This window comes from Mercenaria mercenaria, chromosome 4 (genome assembly GCF_021730395.1).
Source record: "Mercenaria mercenaria strain notata chromosome 4, MADL_Memer_1, whole genome shotgun sequence".
Taxonomy (NCBI): Eukaryota; Metazoa; Mollusca; class Bivalvia; order Venerida; family Veneridae; genus Mercenaria; species Mercenaria mercenaria.
In genome coordinates, this window is record NC_069364.1 from 18,862,857 (window position 1) to 18,888,695 (window position 25,839).

The following is a 25,839-nucleotide window of genomic DNA, read 5'->3' on the forward strand; positions in this document are numbered from 1 at the left end:
ATACGTTACCAATCACTGTGCTATATTGTGCCACGGCTATGCTGTTTCCATTCATTTTGTTTTTAATAAAATGTCAAACATGTATCTTTATAATAAAAATTCAATGACATACGACCCATTTTGTAAACGAAACTTTACAATAAGAAATAAATATCAACGCATATTTTATCATATTTTAAAATTAGAATTTGTATGACATGTTTTAAACAAAAATAGTGTTAAAAACAAAACTTTTCAGCAGATTTAAACGCCCGTGTGTTTTATCTTGGAACCTTAACTTCAAAAAAAAATAAAAGAAGCCTCATGTTGTACAAAATGGAGAGTCAATAAAATATCAAGTATGAAAAGATACATACGTTACCATACGTAACGTATGTATCAATAGTTTGTTCAGTGTTTATGGCGTACTCAGTATGTATAACAACACAAATTAAATTCAAACCAAAAAATATGATTGTCATGTAATCACAAACAGGTTTTACTTTAAGATATATCAAATTTACTTACTATTTATACCGTACGTTATCAAGGGAGCCCGTTGAACATTTGCAGGAAAAGACAACACGTCTTCAAGGACAAATGTGCGACTTTACATGTGTGAAATCTGCATCTTATGACATAGACGATACAAAGTGATGACATTATCAATTAAAACTGAGTGACACTTTCATGTTTATGTTATTTTAAATTAGGCTGGTCACGTTTGTATCGATCACGTTTGTATCATTTTGCCATTTCTTATGCCACTTGAATTAAGAAGAACCTCTGCTTCATAATAGATTTATTGAAAATGCATGCACTGTTTTGGCATGAAAAAACTACACTTAGTTCAACATAAATTGCTGTGATTTGTAATGTCTTAGAATAAAGGTAAAGTTTGTATCATGGAAAGTGTAATCTTTACATAAGGAAAATTTAAGTGAAAAATATATCACTGCTAAGTACATCTAGTATCAAATGATATAGCCTGTAGTTGTAATGAGACTAGAAATAACCTTAAAAAGCACATAAAACGCTATTTTTATATGTCAAGCTTATATATTCATAGTAGAATAGATGCATAACGTAAGTATCCCTTCATCGGCGTCATATCTGTTTTATTGTTTAGGAATCGTAATAACACAAACATACACATTATGAAGCAGTTATTAGTAATAAGGGAATATGTATTTTTTGCATTTATTAAAAAATCCGTCATTAACTCTAAAAGAGATCGATCGTTGTTAATTTTTGAGTAAAACTTGCACATGGCGTCAGTAACGTATGTATCATTTTATTCTCACTTCAGTGATTTATTTTTTGGATTATGGATCAGATAAATCCAACTTATATTAGGTAACAAGAATGAACATGTAATTATTGAAATTCTAGTATATTTAATTTGCCCCTGATGCCTATGTTTAAACGACCAGTGTAAGGAACACTCAATTGTTCGTCATTAACGACTTTGGGCGTTAAGCGAGATGGCAAAGGAAACCTACCACGCAAGAGTGAGGTCATCTCTGACGAAGAATTTTCTGTCTTATGGGAAAGCAAGCAAATGGATGTAAGCACTCCCGATAGTATCTTACAAACTCTCTGGTTTTATAATACTGTGCATTTTGGCTTAAGGGGATGTGCTGAACATCGTGACATGTGTTGGGGTGACATTAATTTGAAAGAAGATGAAAATGGCAATAAATATCTTGAATTTACTGAGAGACAAACTAAAACCAGAACAGGGGAAAATCCCAGAGATGTTCGTACAGTAAAGCCTAAAATATGGTGTAACGTTGCAAATCCTGAGAGATGCCCTGTCCAAATATACAAAATATGAGCCAAGACACGCCACAGTGGTTACTCTGAACCAACCCATCCTTTCTACATAGCTGCAACAACAAAACCCTTACCTTGTGATGAAGACACCTGGTTCAAACGTAATACTGTTGGTATTAACAAACTGCAATCAATGATGAAACGTATGGTTCAGAGCTCAGGAATTAACACTGATAAACGGCTGTCAAATCATAGTGCACGCAAATTCCTCGTTCAAAAACTAAACAATAGCAATGTTCCAGCAAATCACATAATGCAAATTTCTGGTCACAAAAACATATCTTCTATTAATAACTACAGTCACATCAATGAAAATCAGCACAAAGAAATATCCAAAACCCTGTATTCATCCAGCAGCACTGCACATCCAAATCCTGATACTGATAAAGCAAACTACACAGCATAGGCCTATCCACTTAATCAGGTCAACACATATTCGACACCAAGCGTGGCAACTTCGGACGATGCATTCAAATTTCACCTCAAATATAAATCTGACGGGTGGATTTCAAAGTCTGTTTGCTGGTCCCGTCCATGATGGTACGTTTAATGTGTACATTAACCAAGCCAACAACGCTTCTCGATCTAATCCACCAAGAAAACGACTAAGAATTATTGAAAGCGATAGCGATTCACAGTGACATGTACTTTAAATCGCACGCGCTGTGTTAACTTATAGTGTGACGTCATTTGCCAGGTCACATGTATTTGTTATTGTTAAAAAGACTGATTTTAAGTCATCTAAAAGTGTTAAAAATTGAATTGAAGCACATGATATATTGTGAAATTTTAGAAGTGTTTTCAAAGTAAGAAAAATAAACGTATTGACGTTTAGCGTTGCACTATTTTCTTGGCCCATTAAATAGAAACCGCATTACTCCTTTAGCTTTTATTTGCTAAAGGGGAAGTGTGATCATTCTTGACACACTTTTACTGCGTATTTGGTTTATGTGATAAAAAGAATCTTACATGAGTGTCTTCCCATATTGAATTTATTTAACTCGTATAATATACTCAATATGGAAAAACACTCATGTAAGATCCTCTATGAACCCAAAGAAGAAGGAAATATAACAACACTGAATCCAAATACGGGTAGACGTTTATCGGTCTCCACACGGTTCATAAAGTTTGCTGTTGTTATAGTTAATACCATTTATAAGAATCCCATGGAAGCATAAGATGCAACCAGGAAAAACAGTAGCAGACACGATTTAAGTCTGTTTATGAGAGGTAATGGAAAGTGCAACTTTCTCGCGCCCCTAGCACCGAGTAAAGCGAATTCTGTTACATATAAGTATTCTATACTGAAAACGATAAAAGGGCTTCCATGGCCGAGTGGTTAAGGTCGCTGACTTCAGTTACTTGCCTCTCATCGATGTGTGTCCGAGCCTCACTCGGGGCATTGAATCCTTCATGTGAGGTAGTCATCCAGCTGGCTTACGGAAGGTCGATGGTACTACCCAGGTGCCCGGTCATGACGAACTAACTATAATGCACGGACGGGCACCTGGGGTCTTCCTCCACCATCAAAGCTGGAAAGTCGCCATATGACCAGTTATTGTATCGGTGCAACGTTAATCGCAGCAAAATAAATAAATAAAAACAATAGATTAACGAGAACTGCTGTAAACCGCTCATTTACGTTTTTTTTTGTAACTTTGTTTTAGATTGATAAGACTGTGTAAAATCGCTTAGAAGAAAAATTATGTACGTCACCTTTACAGATAGTTTGAATCTGAGATATCAATTTTAAACGTTGGTTAGTAATTAATCTACCTTTATAGCAGACAGCCCAGCAGTTCCTAGATGTTCAACAAGGTATGGGCAATCTCCTGAATGTCGTACATGTTCCAGTAGAGGATCGTCCCCTGACGAGAAATCTTTGAGACCTATACCGCATTGGAAACAACGTACCAAATCACCTTGATCTAAAATAGAAAATAGACTACTCTATTAAAAAAAGATGAAACGATAACATTAATTGAATATAAAATACTTTTCACATTGTTTTGGTAAGTGTGAATATCAATTTCTGTCATCAGCTGCAAATTGTTAAACCTACCGGTAAAGAAAAAGCCAGCTTCACAGAGACAGACTGGACCAGGACTCAAGCGAATCCATCTAGCGTAGGATCTAAGTCTTTGACTATAATCTATATACTCGGGATGTCTTGCTGGTCGCCTTGGTCTTCGTGTACCTGCCGATGTTTCCACGGAATGTGTATATGCTAATTGCTGTTGTCCAGTTACATCTAAAATACCATTTCTTACAACATGGTGTTCAGAATTTAAAAGATAACCATCAACTGTGGAAAACGAGGTGAACGATGCTCCATTAGAAAATGCAATTTCACTTCGGTCTTGGCTGGCCTGATCGGTTGAAACTTGCTGCGGGAATTCGCTTCTTACAAAATGATTAGCCATACCGAGACATTTGAATATGAATACGAAAGGGACAGAGGAGTTTAACTTTTAAATCTTGAAACTTGTGTTTTATTGCACTAGTTTTGTTAATCCGGGCCAGTTTATTTAATGTTTATTTTTTATACGTTTTACATGACAATTCAAGTTGATGCAATTTTAAAAGCTCCTGCCACGGTCTAGGGTTCGCTTATTTAGCATAGGGTGTGAGCCATCACTACTGCTGGTATACAAATGACTGCAATACGCTTCACAGGTATCCCGAGCAATCAAATATATAATTTTCTTGACAACTTTCCATTCTGCTCGACATAAATCTTTTGAATCATAAACGCATTTTTTAAACAAATTGTTTCTTTTGTAAATTGATTTTAAGTCTGTTTTAGAAATAAATTTGGCATCCCTGAGCTTTGTCCGGTTCGAAACCATTTTGTTGCATGTTACATGGTATTCCCCTTTAAGACGTAACTGAAATAAACAAAATACAAATATTGATAAATAGCTTATGTAAACACAATGTTTAAGCATGTTGAGAGTAGATAAAAGATAATAGAACATGTAGAAGATATGGATTTCAGTTAAAGTTAAAAATAGAACATTGTTGGATACCAGAAAACATATCTGTTTCATGTTCGTAGCATCACAAGAACAAGTATGCACTAACAAAAATAACGCGAATAGAAGACCGTCTTAATACAGATGTTTGTTACAACGATGAATAGCGGCATGTATCTAGTTCTTACTGCACTAATTGTGTGTTAGGCCTAAACAAATTCTTTGTTTCCGGTAACATGCTAAAAAAATAGGGTAGGTAGGTCGGAAATTTATTTTGTTTGGAAATTATTTTTTATTAAGGGAGACTTTTCGGAAGTTATTTTTGTGTCAAAAAATGAATACAGATAGGGGGTTACGCCTTTAGAGATCAGTAAGTTGACTTCAAACATCACTGGCCATGTTAAAAGCATAAAAATTGCAGTTTTGCAACTTATTGTTAAAAAGTTAAAAATGTATTCTCCAAGGCCAAAAACATTTAGGGTTGGGCCAAAAATTTAGGGTCGGTAGGGATACCGGAAACAAACATTTTTTTACGCCTTATGAACTATATCTAAATTTAAGGAACAGCTCTGGCATCAATATGATTAAGAACTTAAATATATCATCGACATTTAAAGTAGCTGGCAAAATAACAGAAGAAGAAGGCTCTCTCAAAACGAAACCAAAGTTTTGTATATACATTCAATATATCAGTCATCAACATTATTGCTACGTAAGGGTAAAACGCAAAAATACCAATTATTTTATCCTGTGTAAATGTGTAGCAGAAACATCCTGAATTTTAGGATTTTTCTTCCGCAGTAACATTGTTTCGTTGGCGATCCCTACTTTTCCGCAAACACTTTAAATAGATAGTCAGTCACGAGATCAATTGACATTTAAATACTTTATATAACGATAATGAAATACACAATATAACAGTATTAGATTGCAGGAAGTAGATCAATGCATTATCTATAAATAAAATTTACGTAAATTGAGACGTATCTACTGTGCTGTACATTTGACAAATAACCGGCCATGAATTAACACAGTTTTAGTTTACTAGTTTAACCATATTTTGTACAAGGACATCTCAACAACATTCTAAATATAGAATATAACTTGTTTGTTGGGCTAACGTTGCACCAAAACATATATGGGTCATATAGCGATTTTCCAGCTATGATGGTTGAGGAATACCCAAGGTACCCTTCAGTGCTTTATTTTACCAAGAGCGGGCACCTTGGTTGAACAACCAACCTTCCGTACGCCAGCTGGATGAATGGCTTACTCAAATGAAAAATTCAACGTCACAAGTGAAGCTTGAGACATACAGTTTAATTTCCAGGGATAAACAGTAGTAAACTTCTGAGCTTTTTTTCAATAGTTTTAATTTTTCACTGCTAGCGCTTTCAATTGCAAACGTTTATTTTCTCGCTATACCGTTTCTTCTATATTTGTAGTATTACAACTCCTTTCAGGTCGCGCTTCACATGATAAGAATGAAAAAAATAAATTTAAATTCAGTATTAATTTACAACTGCTATTTGACAATGTCAAATAACCTATAGACTAATCTAGAGATTGAAAACACTTGAACTATGATATTGTTATCTGAAAAAGACGGACAATTTACATTGTGTCAAATAATATATATTGCATTAAACTCTTAATACATACCTCACATAAGTAGTTATATATATAGCGCTTTTTGCGCTTTTAACCCCAAATTGACCCCATTTTGACCAATGCTGACCACTTTAAAAAAACATTCGGTTTGACCAATTAAAAAAACCTCCGGTTTGATGAACACAAATTCCTGGGAACAAGATTCACTTACACAATTAAATAACCACAGATTTTGAATCCAACGAAAACCTCTGGTTTAATAAAGTACTGAAAAATATAAATTCAACTTTCAAAATCTTTATCAAGACTGAAAACAATTACAGAATAGTTTCAGCATTAACACGCACGCAATATTGATCGCTTTTCCAGTAAGAGTATTTCGCTGTCTGACGGTTATCGGATTCTAGAACATTAGCGACGTGTGAAATGGCAAGTGTTTTATTCAAGGACATTATTACGATAAACTTATTGACATAAAGAAGTAGAATTAAATGGATAACAACTAATTTAGACAATTAAAATGTAAGTGTTATTTTTCTTATCTTTTGACTAACTTTAGAAGTCAGGCGAGAACTGCACATACGACGCGCAATTTCACGACACGAAAGGTCAACATCAACCATGCAAATTACCTGATGGCATTTCTTAGCAAGGAAATTCTGCTTTTTAAACGTATTCCTTTTAGTCTGTCGACTGTCTTTCAAGGGTGATGAATGACTTGCGATAGAATTTTCATACATATCAGCATTGCTGGAAAAAAAGTCATTTTGCACGTACAGCCCATACCCCAAACGGAGTTTATCGAATTTGACAGTGACGTTTCAACTGTGTCAAAAATAAATCGTGTTATGCTTTTAATACAGCCAAGTGCGATTTTTAAAATATAAGGTTCATTAGGGTGGTAACTTTTCAGCGACGTTGAGTGTATTTACCCACCGCTTGAATATTTTGATATTGATGTAAACAATCTATTTATACGTTGCAGAAAACGTAAGTGATACATGACTTTAAAAACTATTTTCTTTATTTCATTTCAGGAGTATTCAAGAATTCTCGCGCGATATTGATTACATTATTACACATTTGAGGAACACTTACCCCGACGACCCCGAAATAAAGAAATGGAATGAATGGTTGGTAAATGCTGTACAAACAACCAAATCACTCAAGCGTAGGATTGTTTTACAATTTTCTGCAGGATATTGATCTGTGGAACTATCAATTAATGAGACTTGTTCACTCAAGCGTAGGATTGTCTCACAATTTTCTGGAGAATATTGATCTGTGGAACTAGACTTGTTCACTCAAGCGTAGGATTGTTTCACAATTTTCTGCAGGTGTGTTAATGGGACATGAAATAGAAAGTGATTGTTTGTTCATTTTGTTTTAGATTGTTAACTTTTAGTATTTTATACAATAAATCATAAATGTTTATACCATCTTGTAACATTTTCATGAAAAAAAACAACAATAATAACCACGCAATACACTTGTTCTGTCTTTATATTGTATGTTGTTATACTTTACTCTAGGTATATATTTAACTATTTCTTTTGGCGGAGGAAGTCCGAATGGGTCAAAGTATACTTTCCCGACATAACACACCTAATGTGTTCCAGATCCGATAGAGTTAACTAAATTAATTATTCCACATTCATTTTTTTTCCGTTTTGTGTTTGGGAGATCGTTTCTACTAAATACACCCCTAAAGTTTTTAATTTTTAATTGTTTTACCCATTGTTCAATTTCAAAGTTAGGGATTGGTTTGATTATAATTTTTTTTTACAATAGGAATTCGTCTGTAAGGTCTTCTTTGTGAATCTGTATGCCCCGACCTTGCCCCTTTACACTTAACAAAGATGTAATCAAAGGTATCCCTAGACTAGCAGCTAACATACCTAAGAAACCGCCATTTTGTTTCTGTTTTTGAGTTAAAGTAATTACACCAGTTCCCCTTAATTGTTTTCTTTGATTAGGTGTAAGATATGGTGTTATCATATTTCTCTTATTATTAGCTACCGAAATCATACCATTCCCAAACAACTTACTGACTCCAGTACTGGCAAGACCAGAAAGAGGCCCGACGCCTAGAGGAGCTAATATTTTTGGAGCTATTTTTGCTGCCATTGGAAGAATTGTTTTTCCTATTAATTCAGCAAAAGCTCCCAAGAATCCTCCATTTTGACCTTGACTGGACATTTGTTTTTTTTTGAAATTGTAATTTCTAATCCGTTTTTATTCCTAATAGAGTTGTTAGTTTGATTAATTAGTGTTTTTGTTAAAAGTAAAGGAAAGTTTCCACGTAATTGTTCATATTTTAATCTAAAAGTATGTGAAATTTTGTTGTTATAAACTTTCGCTAAGTTTTTCTTTTGTCCATCTGTTAAATTTACTTTATATTCAATATAATTTGATGTCATTATATATTTAAAATTTATTTTATTTAAACAATAACAAGTTCATTTCCAATAGTATTTATTTCAACTGTTTCTTCATACAATACAACTGCGTAAGCACGAATATCAGCTGCAGGTGGAATGTTTAATTTAGCGGTTAATTTAATATGCTTAGGATCTTCTGTTATTCCTTCCTTTTTAAATTCTAAGTTAAAATGAACAAACCCAAACAAACTTTTAAAATTTGATAAATTTAAGAGACTTCCAGTGGTTTTATTAATTTGTTTATAAGAATAATAAGGAACATCATCGTAAATTCTTGATATACTTGTATATTCCGTTTCAGGATAAAAAACACCGTTACCAGCTTCAAGACGACAAGATTCCAATGTGCAATTATTATTTGCTGTATTAACTTTAAATGTGTCCAATAAATGTGGATTATGTTCTTGTGAATTACTTTTATCAAGTCGTTGTAAATAAACAAACACATGTTCGGGTTTTGTTACACAAGCTGTTATTCTAAAATTTATATTACTTTGTCTAGTAACTACATCTTGCATAACCATTCCGCGCAAGTATTTCCACCTTGCTTTTGTATATCTTTCAGAAATTAAATTAATTCCATAATCATTAAAAATTAAACGCGGAACCCACAAAATTAATTCTGTTACAATTACTCTACCTGCATTGGCAGCATTAGCTCTGTAAATTAATTCATCATCATTAGTTAATTGTAATGTTATTTGGATTTGGCTTGGAGGTAATATGTTTTGTTCCAAACCCTGAAAAAATGAATAATTATTTAACGGAATTTTCGCATTTACATTATTACCACCCTGGATTAATCCTTTTCTAATTTCAAAACCTTTATTATATCCAGCTTGGTCATCCCTACTTTCAGCAACAGCAGTAGTATCTAAATAAATGAATTCATTTGTTCCAGTTGATTCTGCATAATCCTTAGATAGTTCAACTAAAATTTTTAAGTTAATTACCTTATAGAAATTATTACAATCATAGACAATTTTTCCATTTTGATTAATTATTAGTTGATCAATTATTGAAGCTGCTTTATTAATTAAAGCAGTTTGATCTCCATCAGCATAATTATTATTATCAGCAAGTTTATTAACTTTAAAACTTACTTCAAAATAACCATTAAACCAATCAAAATATGAACTTCTATCATTAATTGTAAAGTGATACCCACTTTTTTGCTGTTTAACATTATTTCCTAGGAGGGTTCTTAAAGGTGTATCTAATTAAATAGGAGTTAGTTCATATCTTTCACAATACTGTTTTGTTCTAAACATATATATTATATATTATTTTATTTTTTATAAATTAATCTGTTAATACGCTTACGCCGAGCTGAAGTTCCAGACCCTGACAATAATTTATTTATTCTTATATTAATATCCTCCTCCTTCTTATTTGAATTTGTTTTTTGTAATTCCTTAGCAATTAAATTACCAAGAGGTTTACCAACAGCAGGTTTTTTTTAATGTCATTACGAGCGGGTTTTTTGAAACTTTTAATTTTTTCTGTAATTTTATCAGCAGCTAAATGTCCGACTTCCGTTCCAATCCTGCGAGTTCCACTTTCAAGTGCTGCTTTTCCTACAGTTTCTAAAGCTTTTTTTCCAGCAGATGCAACAGAAGATTGAATTAATTTTGTTAAAGTGTCAAAGATACCTGTACCAGAGATGGAATCTCCGGAAGTCAAAGACTTACCATGTATAATTTTTTCTCCAGTTTGAGCATCAACATAAATAAATATTCCTTTATATTTGTCATACACTTTTTTTGTACATTATATAAAACTAAATTTTATAATTTCAAAATTAATTAATTTCTTTTAAAATTAGTGTAAAACTTGTTTCAACTCCGTTAAAGTTAATTATTCTACCAAATACCTCTGTAATATAATTATATTCTAATTGAATTTATAACATTCTTATTAATTTCAGAATATCCGACTCTGTTTGGTTCTTTTGTAAATGGATAAGCTCTTGTTAAATCTGCAGTACTTAAAGCATAGATAATATCACTAAAATTACCACCAACAAGCGAATTATCAATAAGATCACAATAAACGTAAATTGTATCCACAGACTTAGTTATATTTGGTGTTGTAGTTCCCCATTCAGTATTTCTTAAAGCTTTTTTCTCAAATCCAAACAATGTATGAAAATTTGACATTCTTAAATCAAACATAAAATTATCATGAATTGAAATCAAAACCTTAAAACTACATAAATCAAATTCCAAACTTATTGGAGCAATGTTTGATTTATCAAATTCAAAATCACCATTGCTTATTAATGTTTCCCTGATATAATTATTAATGTCTGTATAACTGTAAGAACCATTTTGAAATATAATATCTTTCCAATCCTTACCATTATTATAGCGAATTCTTTTATTATCATATTCATCACTAATATTATGCCAAGAGTAAGTCATAGTGTTAATACTATCCAAACCAACAACATAAGTTTTATTTTTATCTAAAATTAAAGAACGACTGAATCTGACTGTAAAATCACTTGGAGTAGTTTTAGTGTTGTTTTTAACTGCTTCAGAACTTAATACTATTTTTGTTCCATTTCTATATTCAAGAAAAATATTTTTTTATATAACATTTCATGTTGTTCTGGTAACAATTTATTTATTTTTAATAGTTCATCAATTATGCTAATACCTTCATTTTTAAGTTATTCATTATTATTTCAGGAATTTATTGAACCACAAATAAGTTCTAAGTTATTAACCAGTTCTTCTGGATTACATGGACACACGCCATAACCCTGTCCCCTAATTACTTTTTTTAAATTTCATGGACCTTTTATTGATAGGTAATCCTGATTTTTCTGTTAATTCTTTAAATATTTTCCTAGAAAGTATTGAATGTTTTTTATTATTGTTATATCTTTTATTAATCAGATCAATTAAATCATTATCTACTTTAGTGTTAATTTCTTCTTTTCCAGTTATTCTATCCTTTGCAATCAATTTGTTTTGACCATAAAGTTTATTTAAGTTAATAATTGAATTACTATATTGACCATTTGGTAAAACCTTATATGGGTTATGATATCTTATTCCTTTTCCCATATATTTTCCTTGATAAAGAATATCATTGAGTACTTCTCTATATTTTTTTATAATTATCCGACTTAGCTATTATTGCCTTCTTTTGCTTTAGATTGAGATCTGTGGGATTTATCATTCTAGTAATTGCACCAGATTCATGACTCAATTTTCTTATATCCTCTGATGCATTTTCTATGATATTCTTTACTTCTTACCTAGTCATTCTTTCATTTGGATCTTTAGATTTACTGTGAAACAAGTCAAACACTTCTTGTGGTGTGTTATATTTTTCATCTATAAGATCTAAATCAATTCCTTTATTAAGATCAACTTTGAATTCTTTTGGTCTTGCCCCCAATTCTTCTAGTTTTTTAATCTCTTCTTTAGATAAGAATCTAATAGACCCGTCTTCATTATATATTGGTATAAAGTTTTCTTCTAATTCACTAATTTCTTCTTTTGATAATTCACTAATCTCTTCTTTACCGTCTATTTTTTGTGGTAATGGTGGTAATAATGGTTGTTGTAGTTCCGGGGGTGGTGGTTCTTCCAATAACTCCGCCAATTTTTGTTGTTGTTCTACTTCTTGTATTTTATCAACAAACCTTTTTGGAAGTAACGCTAATTGTTCTTTAATTCCAGGCAATGCTTTGAACTGACTTGATAATTGTTCTTTTTGACTTTCTATTCCTTCTGTAATTGGTTTATAAATTTCAGTATACATTTCTCTGTTGGCAACCTTTTTTATTTTTTCTCTCATTATTTCATCTCTAAGAGCTCTTACCTTTTGTCCGACTAAGGTTTTTCTTTTTCTTATTTCATTAAGTTTTGATAGCATATATAATAATGTAAGATAATGTTAGACAATGTAAGATAATGTAATATTATTATATAATGGAAATTCCTAATTATGATACAAAAAACGACAAATCTAATAACTTAAAGCAATTTTATCCTTTTATGCCAGATTCATGTTTTAGAATGTTAATATGTGGATCTTCCGGATCAGGAAAAACAAATACATTAATACATATACTTCGAAAACCTCATATATATTATGATAAATTATACCTATATGCTAAAAACCTAGAACAATCTAAATATCAGGATTTAATAAATCACTTAAATGAAATTGCAAAAAGAATTAAAGTAGATCCAAATGAAATACTTGAATATTCTAAAAATGAAAAAACCCGACGTGAATGATCTTGAATCAGAGAAACAAAACGTTGTAATATTTGATGATTTTATATGTGAAGAAAAAAATGTTCAGAATGAAATTTCAAAGTACTTTATTCAAGGACGACACAAAAACTGTTCTGTAATTTATTTAAGTCAGTCTTACTATAAAACACCGAAGGATATCCGTATTAACTGCTCACATTATATTTTATTTGAAAGTCCTGGTAAAAGAGAAAATGATATGATTTGTAATGAACAAAATATAAACCGTGATTCTTTCACTAATGCAACAGAACAAAAATATGATGTCTTATATGTTGACAAACCGAGGAAGTTTTTAAGAAAAACCTTTACGGGAATTATATAGATGGGAGTTTTTAATGATGTAAAACAAATTAATCAACCTGACAGTATAAGTAAAATTAAATTTGATATTGATTTAAGTGATTATGCCACAAGAAAACAATTCAAAAAACTTAAAAAGGACATGGAATCGTATCTTCATAAAAATAAGGAACTTGATAACACAGTGAACAGAGCATTAGATATGGGAGGTAATGAAATAATCAACCTAGGAAATCCACATAAACCCAATGATGCAGTTTCAAAACGGTTTGTGTTTAAAAAAGTTCAAAGTGTAATAGAAGACTATAAACTTGAAGACATCAAATCTATAAAACAGACGTTAGAAGAAGAAGTAAAGAATATTGAAGAATTAGAAAAAGGTTTTAAAAACAATTCATTATTAATAGTTGAATTACAAGGTAAAATTGAAAAAGATTGTTGATTCTATTAAAGAACTTGAAGAGAAATCTGATTTGACAAATGACAACATAAAAAAAGTATTTAGAACCATTTTTGAAAAGTTATACACTCAAGTTCAAGAATTAAAAGATAGTATGATTAAACATGAAGAACTAAAAGACAAGATTATTGAAGCTGAGAAAAAGTTACAAAATATGTATCAGTTAGAAATTAGGACAGAAGTAAACTAAATACTGACTTTACAAATAAATTTGCCGAATATAAATCTGAACTGGAAAAGGCAGCTTCACAAAGAATTGATGACCATGACACAGCATTAGATAGTCTTAAAAAAGAGCTTAATTCTAACATAGAAAAATTTAAGAAACAACTTCGGATCTTGATTAATACTGTTGACACACGTCACAATTTAAAGTAGGCAGACTTAAATACACTTACAGAAATATTACAAAAAGATATAGCGCAGCTTAATGATCAAATTAAAACAATAGAAAATAATCTAGACTTTGTAGTTGAAAAATCAATTAAACAAGGAGAATCAATCACTGCTAATGTTAAAACAATTTCCACCAATGCTAAAGAAATTACAAAAGTAAAAAATGTTTGTTTTTTTTAAAAAACAAGAAACACAATTAGCTAGAACAAAAAATACAGTTGACAATTTGTCTGCTTCTGAAGTTGCTACAACAAAACGAGTTGATGATTTAGCTAAAGTAATTCTTAAACATGAAAATAAATATAAAGCAATAAAAGAAGAACTAGAAAAAGTAAGACGTGAAGTATTTCTTTTTGAACATTACAGCAACAAACAACTACATGTAACGGCTGTTTCTCCAGAAGTATATAATATTGAAGATAAACAGTTACAACAAAAAGTGATAAATACTCGAGATTTTTTTTTACATTATTTGGAATACGAGTTAATAAGATTACAGATTATAAAAGTTTTATTGAAAAAGATAAAGATGTATCTACAGTCCGACAAGAAGCGGATTATATGGTTGAAATAAATATTATCACTGAATACTCTGGTAAAAAATTAGATCGTTTTTTTAAGATGGCGGGATGATCACACAAATGAAATAGAATATATAATATCTGAGGTTAAAAGTACAACACTGGTTTTCAAGAAAAAAGTTGAAATTTATTTAAACAAAGGAATGATATTTAAAATTTATCCAAGTTTATATAAAAACTTACCGGTGGATTTTACTATAGAACCAGGAAGTTATGTCAGATTCTATCTAGTTAATTAATAAACTTAATTTTTTATATAATGGGAATATTCAATAATATAAATGAAAAAGTAAGTAAAATAGAAAGACAAATGATAAGAAAACCTCCTTTGTTTTTAACATCTGCAACAGAAGATGTTGTTGGATTATTTCAATGGAAAGTTAGTAATGCTAGTCCAAAATGGAAATAATGTAACAATTAAACAAAATTGTATCTTAATTATTCTTATAGATGCAATTAAATTAGATAAAGGAGAAGTTAAATTAGAATTAAAAAACAAAGAAAATAAAATTCTTCAAAGTTACAATGCAAAAAATAACAGAAAAAATGAAACAATCTCAATTAATTATGCTGATCAATTTAAAATGAATTCGGTTATTTATATAGATGGTTTAAACGTTAAGAATATTCAATTAACAATTTACGGTAGCTTAATTTAAGAAACTAGTTCTTTAACTTAATTTAAGAACCCATAGCCTAATGTATTAATACCGTCTGGTTTTATATATCTTTTATCATCATAACATGACAGTGATGTTTTATTAACAACATAACTGGAAATGTTATGTTTTTCTGAACGAATAACTTTAGAAGTATTATTCTTTTTGGTTGAGTTAAATAAAGTATTTTTATAATCAGAATGATTTATTACTTTTTTAACAACTGATTTTTTTATTGATTTACATTTTTTAATATTAACTTGATTTTCTAATAAATAAGAAGTCATTTTACTTCTTAATCCAACAAATTCAATAATAGGAGTTCCTGCAGCTTCGTCTTTAAACTTTCCAATTACTTTTTTATTATTGTCGGAATAAAATTTTGATTCAGAATCATAATCACTATTATCAAACAAAACTTTATTCTTTAAAAATCTTTATATGCATCTTTGGTTTTTACTTCATAACACAAACTATCGGCATCGGTATATAGTAATTTACAGTTGTCTTTATACTTTTCTTTAATATAATTATAATGAAAATCATACATTTCATATTTTGATAAATCTAGAATGCACATTCCGACGTAACAAGGTCTGTTTAATAATAAGCTTTCTTTTATTTTATGAATTCCAAATAATTTTTTATCAAACTAACAAAGGAAGGTTTTACTATATATGTTAATAAAATATTTTCATCATGCGTCAGCTTAATATTAACTCTTTTGCGTAAATTGTCTAATGTCTTACCGAATACAGAGTTGTTCATTAACTTATAAAAGTCTTTTGCAAAAGAATGTTTTGCTTTAGATCTTTTTTTTGAGTATTAAAATCAATATATCCTTTTAACCAAGGACTTTCGTCAAAAGTTAATATTCTATGTATTTTTGTTACTTTTAATCCTAATTGTGCATATAGTTCAAGATTTTTAAAATGAACAACATAATTCTTTTTCTTCATTAAAGTTGGAACCAACTTCTTTACATTACTTTTTCCTATTTCAAATTCTTCTTTAATATTTTTTTACTATAATCAGAAAACCATTCATCTGGTATTTCAATTTTTTCAGGAGCTAAATGATAATCGCTGTGTACAGCATGTAATTCTTTTGGATATCACATTCAATTATAAAATTAGTTTTGCCTTTTGTAATCAATTTCTTATATTGTTTTTCAGAAATAAATTTAAAGTTTCCAGAGGGTAAAGGTCGACACATAGCCCAACCGTAAAGATTATTGGCGTCGAGGTACATAATGTATTTAGATTCTAATTCAGGATCATAGTTTTTTTTATATATTTATTGTTTGCTTTGCCGTAGCGATTAGCTATATAACTTATTCCTCCTCTCAGTCCCTTTTCAATAAAAAGATACATATCAATATCAGTTATTAAATCCAGATTTATTCCGGTCACTTTTAACATTGCATCCCAAGCTAAACCAGGGCTACTAAAGTAATGACAGGGGTCAAGTTTATAATATTCCAAACAAAGCCTTCTAAAATTTTCGAATGTATCGGCTAAAAGTAATACGTCAGTTTTAAATATAAATCATGGTATTCTCCCATATTCTTTATTTTAAATTTATTCCAAACATTTTTAGCATGTTCATATTCATCGTCGGATATGTGTTTCGTTTAAAATTGAATAAAAATCTTCTTTAGGAGGTAACTTCTCTTCTTTGAATTTTTCAAAAATAAATTTCCATATTATTAGGATTTACATTAATTTCTTTTTTGAATTTTCCCTTTTGTTGCATAATAAAATGACCATCATAACCTCTTCAATTATGAAAAATAACAGGAATTTTGTGTGTAAGTCTAAAATTAGTATTACAGTCTTGATGAGAGGAACCTCTATATTTTTCCTGTTATATGACAATGATCTCTTACTTTAATTTCGTCTTCTTTATATTCTTTTTCACAAATATGACACAATTTTGTTTTTTTAATCCAACTTCATCTTTTTTAGTCATTCTTAAGTCTTTATTAAAATTTTCATTAAATATTTCTTTACAATATACTTCTTCCTGGAGCATTTTTTCTATAAACTTATAAACTGAATTAGGGCCTCTGTAGGTTAGTGTTGGTTTAGTATATTTATTGTCATAACAACAAACAACTTTATAACCATAACCACAATCTATATGTTTTTGATATGGTTCAGTAAATGAAGATTCAGGTGATGGTAAAGCAGTTGAAACTTTCTTAGTTATTGACTCAAAGTCAGCATAAATTACAAAAGGTACTTCTAATTGTTAGTGATAATTTTTAAAATAAATCTTACTTCCCTCTTTTGGCTTTTTTACAGCATGAACACCATTAATAGCTAAACAATTTGGTATATGTTCATTTAATATCCTTTCTTGACAAAAACATTGTAAACATGATTTACATCCATTACGTGTGTTAGAGATTCACCTGGAGGGGATTACTTTTATTTACACTGTCCGGTGTCTTTGGAACATGGTGGGGGTAAGAGTGAGGTTGGGTGCGCACCATAAACCGGTTTAAGCTCCCGGTGGTTTTTTTGCAAGACCGTTTCAAGGCGGTGCCCCACTGTATTCCTTTGTTTGTTCGTTTTGTCCTCTTGTGTAGGCTTTGTATGTGTGTGTGTTTCTTTGTTTGTTCGTTTTGTCCACTTGTGTAGGCTTTGTATGAGTGTGTGTTCCTTTGTTTGTTCGTTTTGTCCTCGTGTGTTGGCTTTGTGTGTGTGTATATGTATGTCTGTGTGTGTTTGTGGTGTGCACGTCTGCGTGCTGTGGGTTTCGTTTTGGGGAGGCTGCGTTTTTGGTACGTGGCATTCCCTGTTTGATATTTGTCTTTGTTTTTTTTACAAAAATGTTTTTTTATGTTGATATTTTGTTTTTTTAAACATTAATCTATTAAAGTCGTTTATCCAAACATAATGTTGGACTGCAGTCCCTGAGGACGGTTCCTCGGAATCCTCGGGGGTTTTACAGTCGCCATCAGTTATTTTGTCATTATTAATTAACAACATGTCACAATGTTCTTCATATTGATATTTTGAAATGTACAATGGATAAATACCTGTAGCTTATTAAATGAAATGTCATTTTGAGTTTCTATTTTAGGTATTTGGTTTAAAGTAACAGGAAATTTTATTCCTTTATAATTAAGGTTTTCTATATATTTTTTATATTTTGAAACTCTTTGAGAATCTTTTTCAGCAGGAACATTGTAAGCTAAATGACACCATCTAAAACATTCATTATCATCATTCTTTATATTTATTAATCCTTTCTTATTATATTTTAATTCTTTTGGTAGTTCTAATTAACTAGAAGCGGCCAGTGGATTATATTTATATCTATTTAAATAGTGAGCATCAACTGTTTCTATTGTCCAGCCGCTTCCTTCTGAAATCCAATTACCATTCCTATTTATTATTTCATCAAAAGCTTGACGTAAAGTGTTTTTTTTATTTCGTTTGTATTAATAATAGTTAAAGGGTTAGATTGAAAATAAACTGATTTATATATTGTATCTGTTTTGCTCATTTTCACAAAAGTTAATTTTAGTACGATATTTATTTTTATACCTTTTAAAGATTTAAGTTCAGATTTAAGAGTATTGTCTATATCTTTTATATTCGAATATAATTGAATTTTTGGATCTGAACTTAAAATTTTAATTTCAATTTTTTTTCATATATTGTTTTGTAGATTTCTCGATTTCTTTAATCATCTATATATTATAATAAGAGAAAAAAAATTCGTTAAGCAAAAAACATAAAATTAAGAAGAGATAAAATATTTAAATTTATATCTTTTTCCACTGGTTTTTGATATTCCACTTTTTACTCTGTTTTTCCCTTCACAACACATTTTTATTAGCCCAGAATTAATATCAAGGTCTTTAAATGCTGCGTAAGGGCTTCTATATATTTTTTCTTCATTAATATCATAATCGGTTGCAATATTTTTTTAGGATTGTATCGATGATTCTTTGGTTTAGGACAATCACAGTTTTTACTATTTTCTTCCAGCATCAAACAACCACATTCGCGTTTATATAGCTTTTTTCTGAAAAAGATATGGATCTATAACATTTTTTAATTTATCAATTACATGTTTTTTATATTCTTCACTAACTATTTTATCAAGTTTAGAGTTAATAACATTTCTTCTTTTAAGAACTTTTCTATATGAATCTTTATCTGGGTTTGTTATTTCACCTAAAGTGCTTGATAATTTATGTATAATCATTCTATCTGCTTTTCTATTAACCATTATATAATGTACTTAAAGAAAAAAATATCTTTAACAACGAACGTTTAAAAAATGGTTAATATTATCTACATCTTTTGAATAAGATTCTAAAGTTATTTTTTCTAAATTGTTTTCAACTGTTAAAATTTTAATATCTTCTTGAAACATTCTGTTTAACCATTCTTCGTGTAATTTGTGTAGTTTTTCTAAATAATCTAAACCAACTCTGTTTTCTTCAGTTCTGTTTCTTTTTTACTTAAGTCTTTGAAAACATATTTTAGGATCGGTTTTAACATAAATATAAGCATCAATTGGGGTTTTTCCATGTATTTTAATAATATGATAAGTTAAGAAAAGATTGTATACTGCCCATTCGGGATCATTTATAACTCCGTTGTCATGATATTGTTTTGTTAAAACGTTATTGTTAGTTAAATAACATCGTTCAAGAAAAGAAACACCATCAAATTTTATAGCAGAGTTTAACATTTTTATATGACTGTTTAAAGTTGCTAATTGAAAAGGAAATGAATATTTTAGAGGTTCTTGAGCAGCAAGTTCAAATAGGTTATATGAATTATAACTTGGATCCATAACATTTTGCCATTCATGAATTGGTTCTCGAATTATATTAAAATTAGGATTATATTCTTTAATAATATCTAAAAACGTACTTTTTCCTGATGCAACATTACCTTCAACTGATATAATTTTTCTCATTTATATATAATATACTTATAGAATATTTTTTCTTTTATATCCGTTAAGATTATATTCTTTCATATGTGTTTCAAGAGGCATTGAATAGTTTTTTTCTTTCTGCATTTCTAACAGTATTGTAAAAATATCCTGAATAACTTTATTTGGATCTTCTTTATTTACTTTTCCGATTCGTGCTTTTGTTATTAGTTGTTTTATTTTGTGATGATGTAATTTTAAAATAGCATTTTTGTCTCCAATTTTAGTCTGTTAGTAAATATTGTAATTACTGCTGGAACAGCGCCAGCAACTGCTACAATTATAGGAATCGCTGGAACAAGTGCTAATGCAGCTGAACAACCAAAAATACCTGCTGTAATTTGGAATCCTGTGTTTACTCTTCCACAAAACTTACAACTTTTTCTGTAAGCAGCGACAAGTTTAGTTAAGTGAAAAATTAATTAATCTATTGTTTCTATTTTAGGAAACCCGGGGTTTCCGAAGACTTTGTCTTCATTAGAAATTAGATTTTTATTACTCATTTATATAAAATATCTTTTAAATTAAATTTCTTCCAATTCATTAAATGTATCAAACCATAGGTTTCTTAACGAATCGAAGATTCCGGAATCCAACTATTAAATTTTTCACTATAACCTTTCCATTTTACTAAAGCTTGTTTTTTTCTTATAGTCTCGTCTAATAACTTTTTGCTATTCTAAAATCCTCTTGTTTAGTAGGTAATAGTTCTTGCTCATAAAATGAACCCTGAATTATTTCATTGTTCAAATCTTTAATAGTGTATGTTCTGGGATTTGTGTTATTAATTCCATAAATAAGAAATATTTCCTCTGTCCAGTTTGGTGTATATCCTTTTTCAAAATGTCGTTTAAGTTTGCTTAAGCGAACTCGGTCACCAATTTTAAACTTTGGTTTACTCTTTGGTATCTTTAAAGTACCATATAAATTACAGTAAACAGTACCTTTACTTAAGTATTTACTGGCTTTAGTTGGTGTCATTTTTATACTAGAATGTATTGTTTTGTTATATTTATCAACCATTTCCTGTAAATTGTCTAAATAATTGTAATTGTAAGTATTATTTGCTGTAAAATATTTCCACATTATTCTTTTTAAACTTCTATTAAATCTTTCGATTACTACAGCTTTTCCTGTATGATACATGTTAATCTTATTTTTATTAAAAATAATTCAAACTTTTTGTTATAAAATTCTTTTCCTTCATCTACCCATAAATTTGTAGGTGTTCTACCTTTTATATTTTTTTCAAATGCTTCAGTAACAGATTCTCCAGTTTTATTCTTTAGTGGAATAACCCAAGCATATTTGCTGAATATATCAATAACGGTTAACAAGTACTTCATACCTTTATTATATTTAGAAAAAGCTTGCATATCAACTAAATCAGCAGACCAAGTCATCAATATCATTAACTATCACTCGTCGTTTCGTAAATTTTCGTTTAATTGGTTTATGTAATTCTTCTGCTAATTCATCACTCCATGTTATTTCGGGGGTCTTTTTGAGTAAATACTCTACCCCCTTTTCCCGTTTTTTGACTTTCGTTTTTGTCCGAGACCAAGTTTGTATTTCGTTTTAATTGCAGGTTTTACAACTAAATGTTTTACAATCTTTTCTCCAAATGTTTTTGATTTAGTGTTATTGAAGTTGGAAAGCATTTGCTTGTCACATATACCTTTTTTACACCGCTGCCGTAGCAAAAGTCATGGTCCATACATGCTGCGTCTAGTTCATTAACAGGGGGTCCATTATCTAAAGGATTTCCTGGCCCACAATAGTTATATCCTGGGAGTGTTAAACCTTTCTTAGGTAATAAAGGTAACATTGCTTTATGAATATCTAAATTACCCCCTGTACTTTTAACAAACTTTGATTTCATTCTCCCACAAGATGAACAGGTAGCTAGTATCATTTTTCTCCCGTTTTTTGCTGTAACATAACGAGGATTTATATTATCAGTAAATTCTTTCAAACAATATATTTTATTCTGTAAACTCATCTATATCATATGTATTTAAAACTTTTTATTTTCGTTGGATTCAAAATCTGTGGTTATTTAATTGTGTAAGTGAATCTTGTTCCCAGGAATTTGTGTTCATCAAACCGGAGGATTTTTGAATTGTGTGAGCTTCCAGCTCCCAGGGACTCACGTCCATGAAACCGAATGTTTTTTTTAAATTGGTCAGCATTGGTCAAAATGGGGTCAATTTGGGGTCAAAAGCACCAAAAGCGCTATATATATAACTACTCACATAAATTGTTCTATACTTTCTTACATATCATATATAATACATATATTAACTACTCCAGTGGAAGTACAGTTAAAACAACTGATCAAACATGCATAAAAGTGACAACGTATGAACTTTTGAATTGTTTTCTAATATCACACAATAAGGTTTCTGTTTGTTTGTTTGTTAGTTTGTTTCGGAATCTATAACGCCGTTTTTAACAGTATTTCATTTAGGCCTAAACATATTCTTTGATTCCTGTAACATGCTCAAAAAAATTAGAGTAGGTAGGTCGGATTTAAAAAAAAAATTTTAAGGGAGACTTTTCGGAAATTATTTTTCTGTCAAAAATGATTACGAATAAGGGGGTTATGCCTTTAGAGCATCAGTTAGTTGACTTCTAACATCACTGGCCATGTTTAAAGCATGAGCATAAAGAGTGCAGTATTGCAACTTTTTGTTCAAAAAATGAAAAAAATATACTCTAAGGCCATAAAAACATTTAAGGTCGGGCCAAAAATTTAGGATAGGTCGGGATACCGGAAACAAACAATTTTTTACGCCTTATGTAACGGCGGATTTCCAGTGTTTCTGGATTTTGTACCAGTACTAACTTCCATACATTGGTCAGAGGTGGAGGACGGATATTTCCAGACACAACGTCTTTTATCAAATTGTTGCGGAGAACATGCGCCTCGCCTGGGGATCAGACCTACGTAGATTTGTTCTATCTCTACTGAGCTAAGCGGGCGTGCAACACATTTTGTATAAGGATATTTTACATTATTATGTTTGAGAACCATATAGCTAAATATGTTGTCCTCTTTAGACAAAGGTATAATAATGATATTTTCACTACTGTTATTATTATTTTTATTATTATCCAAGTTACCTCCTCCGGATCCCCAGTTTCTCTCAATATGGAATTCATTCAATGTTCTGATTTAGCCGATAACGTGTTACATACTTCATTTTATACTTTTAAAGAACAGGTGCACGAAAATGCAGGCCGTGTATTATCCAGTGAAATTAACCATTCCATTTCATTCGTGAAAGAAAAACTAAGTGTCACTCTGTCGGAATTTCGTTTCGTCGACTTCTACAGGTTTCTAGCATTTCCATTAATCAATGATTTTCCGATATTAATTTCAATTAAAATGAAACGGCTGTCACGTCGCCGTCAAAGTCAAATCAAATCAGATTATAATAGCTACAGCTATATTTTCACGAGAGTGTAGATTTAGTGTTTTATTGCCGTTTATATTTTCTTAGTAATACGTAGTTTACGAACGTGAATTACCTCCTATAATTTTACAATCAATAACTCTGAACTCAGTATGAAAGATTTTGCGCCGATAATGTTAAGCTAGAGTTTTAAAAGAACAAATACAGTGCCTAACTATAAAGGATTTAGCAGTTAACAAAAAGCGTAAGATGAAAGCGGACGTTTCAATAAAATCTGTAAACGATCCTTTGGAAGCAATGAATGCAACCAAGAAGAATAATAGCAGACTCGGTTTGATTGAGTCTGTTCATGAGAGGTAATGGAATGTGCAATACCTCTCACGCCCCTAGCAACGGCTTAAGCGGAACTCTATTACACATAATTATGTTGAATGGACTCCATGATCCCAAAGGACCAGAAAATATAACAACACTTAATCCGAGTACGGGGAGACAAGACATTTCTTACATCGTGAAATCTGATGATTTTCAAACGGATGGAACATAAAGTTTTCTGTGTTTCTGAATAGAATCAGTTCATAACCTGTATAACTGAGCATTGCACATTGTAATTTAGTCAAAATGCAGTTAACTTTGCGTGGCATAACTGGTGTTAAGTTACTGCAAAAAATCATGATGTTATAAACCAGAAAAATTATTATTGCCCTATTCCACTCTGTACTGTATAAAGTAACTTTGGTAATTTATAAACTGTCTCGCTTATACAATTACCTATCCGTTTTGGTAGTATGTAGCATATATCATTTTTGACGAGTTGTAGTTCGGTTACAGAATACGAATTTTTTTCAATAATGTGTTTTGGTGACAGGATACGGGATATACACTGTCTCGAAAATCCGTACTAAACAAATAAGATAAAGGATTTCCATGGTTTAAAGCATATTTGATTCAGAAAATATGTAACTTGATATTGTTATCTGACAAAATTTTGGACATTTACTTTCCTTATGAGTGTCATATTTATGTCCATTTTTTGTATTATCAATCGATTAGCAACTTTTCGTTTAAACTCTTCAATTCACATGTTGTAGTTATGTTATACCCTGTCTTACATATGTAGTATTTCAGTGAAAAGTCTTATTGTGTGCAACAGTTCAAACGATGGATTTTTTATGCCGAATTATTTTTCAGTAAGTAACGGTTGCTGACTTTTTAATCTCCAAATGCTAATAATATATCATTATATATTCAAAACTAAAGTAAGAATTATTTCAAATGAACATCGGTAAATTTTACAATTGTAAATTTAAATATACGACTGTACAACAGTTCGAATTATATAAAATAGTTATGCTGTAAAAACAGTAACTTACAGTTGTAAAAATTGAAAAGTTACGGCTGTGTATAGGCGTAACAGTTAAAGCTGTAGAGATATTAAAGGCGTCAAAATGTTTATTATTTCAGGGGACAAGAGCAGAGCACAAACAGTCCTAGGACCAAATGTAGTTTTCTAGAAAAGATGGTAACTACTTTATAATAGCAAAATAAATTGCATAGTAAGTGAAGGATAATAAGGACAATATATACTCAGCGACATTGAAAAGATACCACCCTAATGACCCTTATATTTTAAAAATCGCATTGGACTGTGTTAAATGCATAACACGACTGCATTTCTGACGCAGCTGAGACGTCACTGGTGTAAAGATTTGTCAAATTCGATTCATTACATTTGAGACACGTGCTGTACGTGCAAAATGACTTTTTCCAGCAATGTCGGCAAGTACGAATTTTCTATCGCAAATCATTCATCGCACTTGAAAGTTAGTCGACAGACCAAAAGGAATACGTTAAAAAACCCAAAATATCCTTGCTAAGAAGGCCACGTTTAAGGCACAATCAACGCCATCAGGCCATTGGCATGGTTGACGCCG

The 25,839-nt window shown here is 30.6% G+C and overlaps 1 protein-coding gene across 2 annotated transcripts in view; it reads right to left on the minus strand.

Moving 5' to 3' along the window:
* LOC123551112 (baculoviral IAP repeat-containing protein 8-like) overlaps positions 1-25,839 on the minus strand; it is a 44,271-nt gene that overhangs the window by 13,264 nt on the left and 5,168 nt on the right. Inside the window, exons 1-3 of one of the 2 annotated variants that reach the window (XM_045339814.2) lie at positions 5,529-5,626; positions 3,881-4,706; positions 3,595-3,746 (exon numbers count right to left, since the gene is read on the minus strand). In XM_045339814.2, the coding sequence (XP_045195749.2) occupies positions 3,595-3,746; positions 3,881-4,241 (513 nt within the window). In that variant the 5' untranslated portion in view covers positions 4,242-4,706; positions 5,529-5,626. Of the gene's footprint in view, positions 1-3,594; positions 3,747-3,880; positions 4,707-5,528; positions 5,627-25,839 lie in introns of those variants that run through there. The other variant, XM_045339811.2, reaches the window with a different exon arrangement.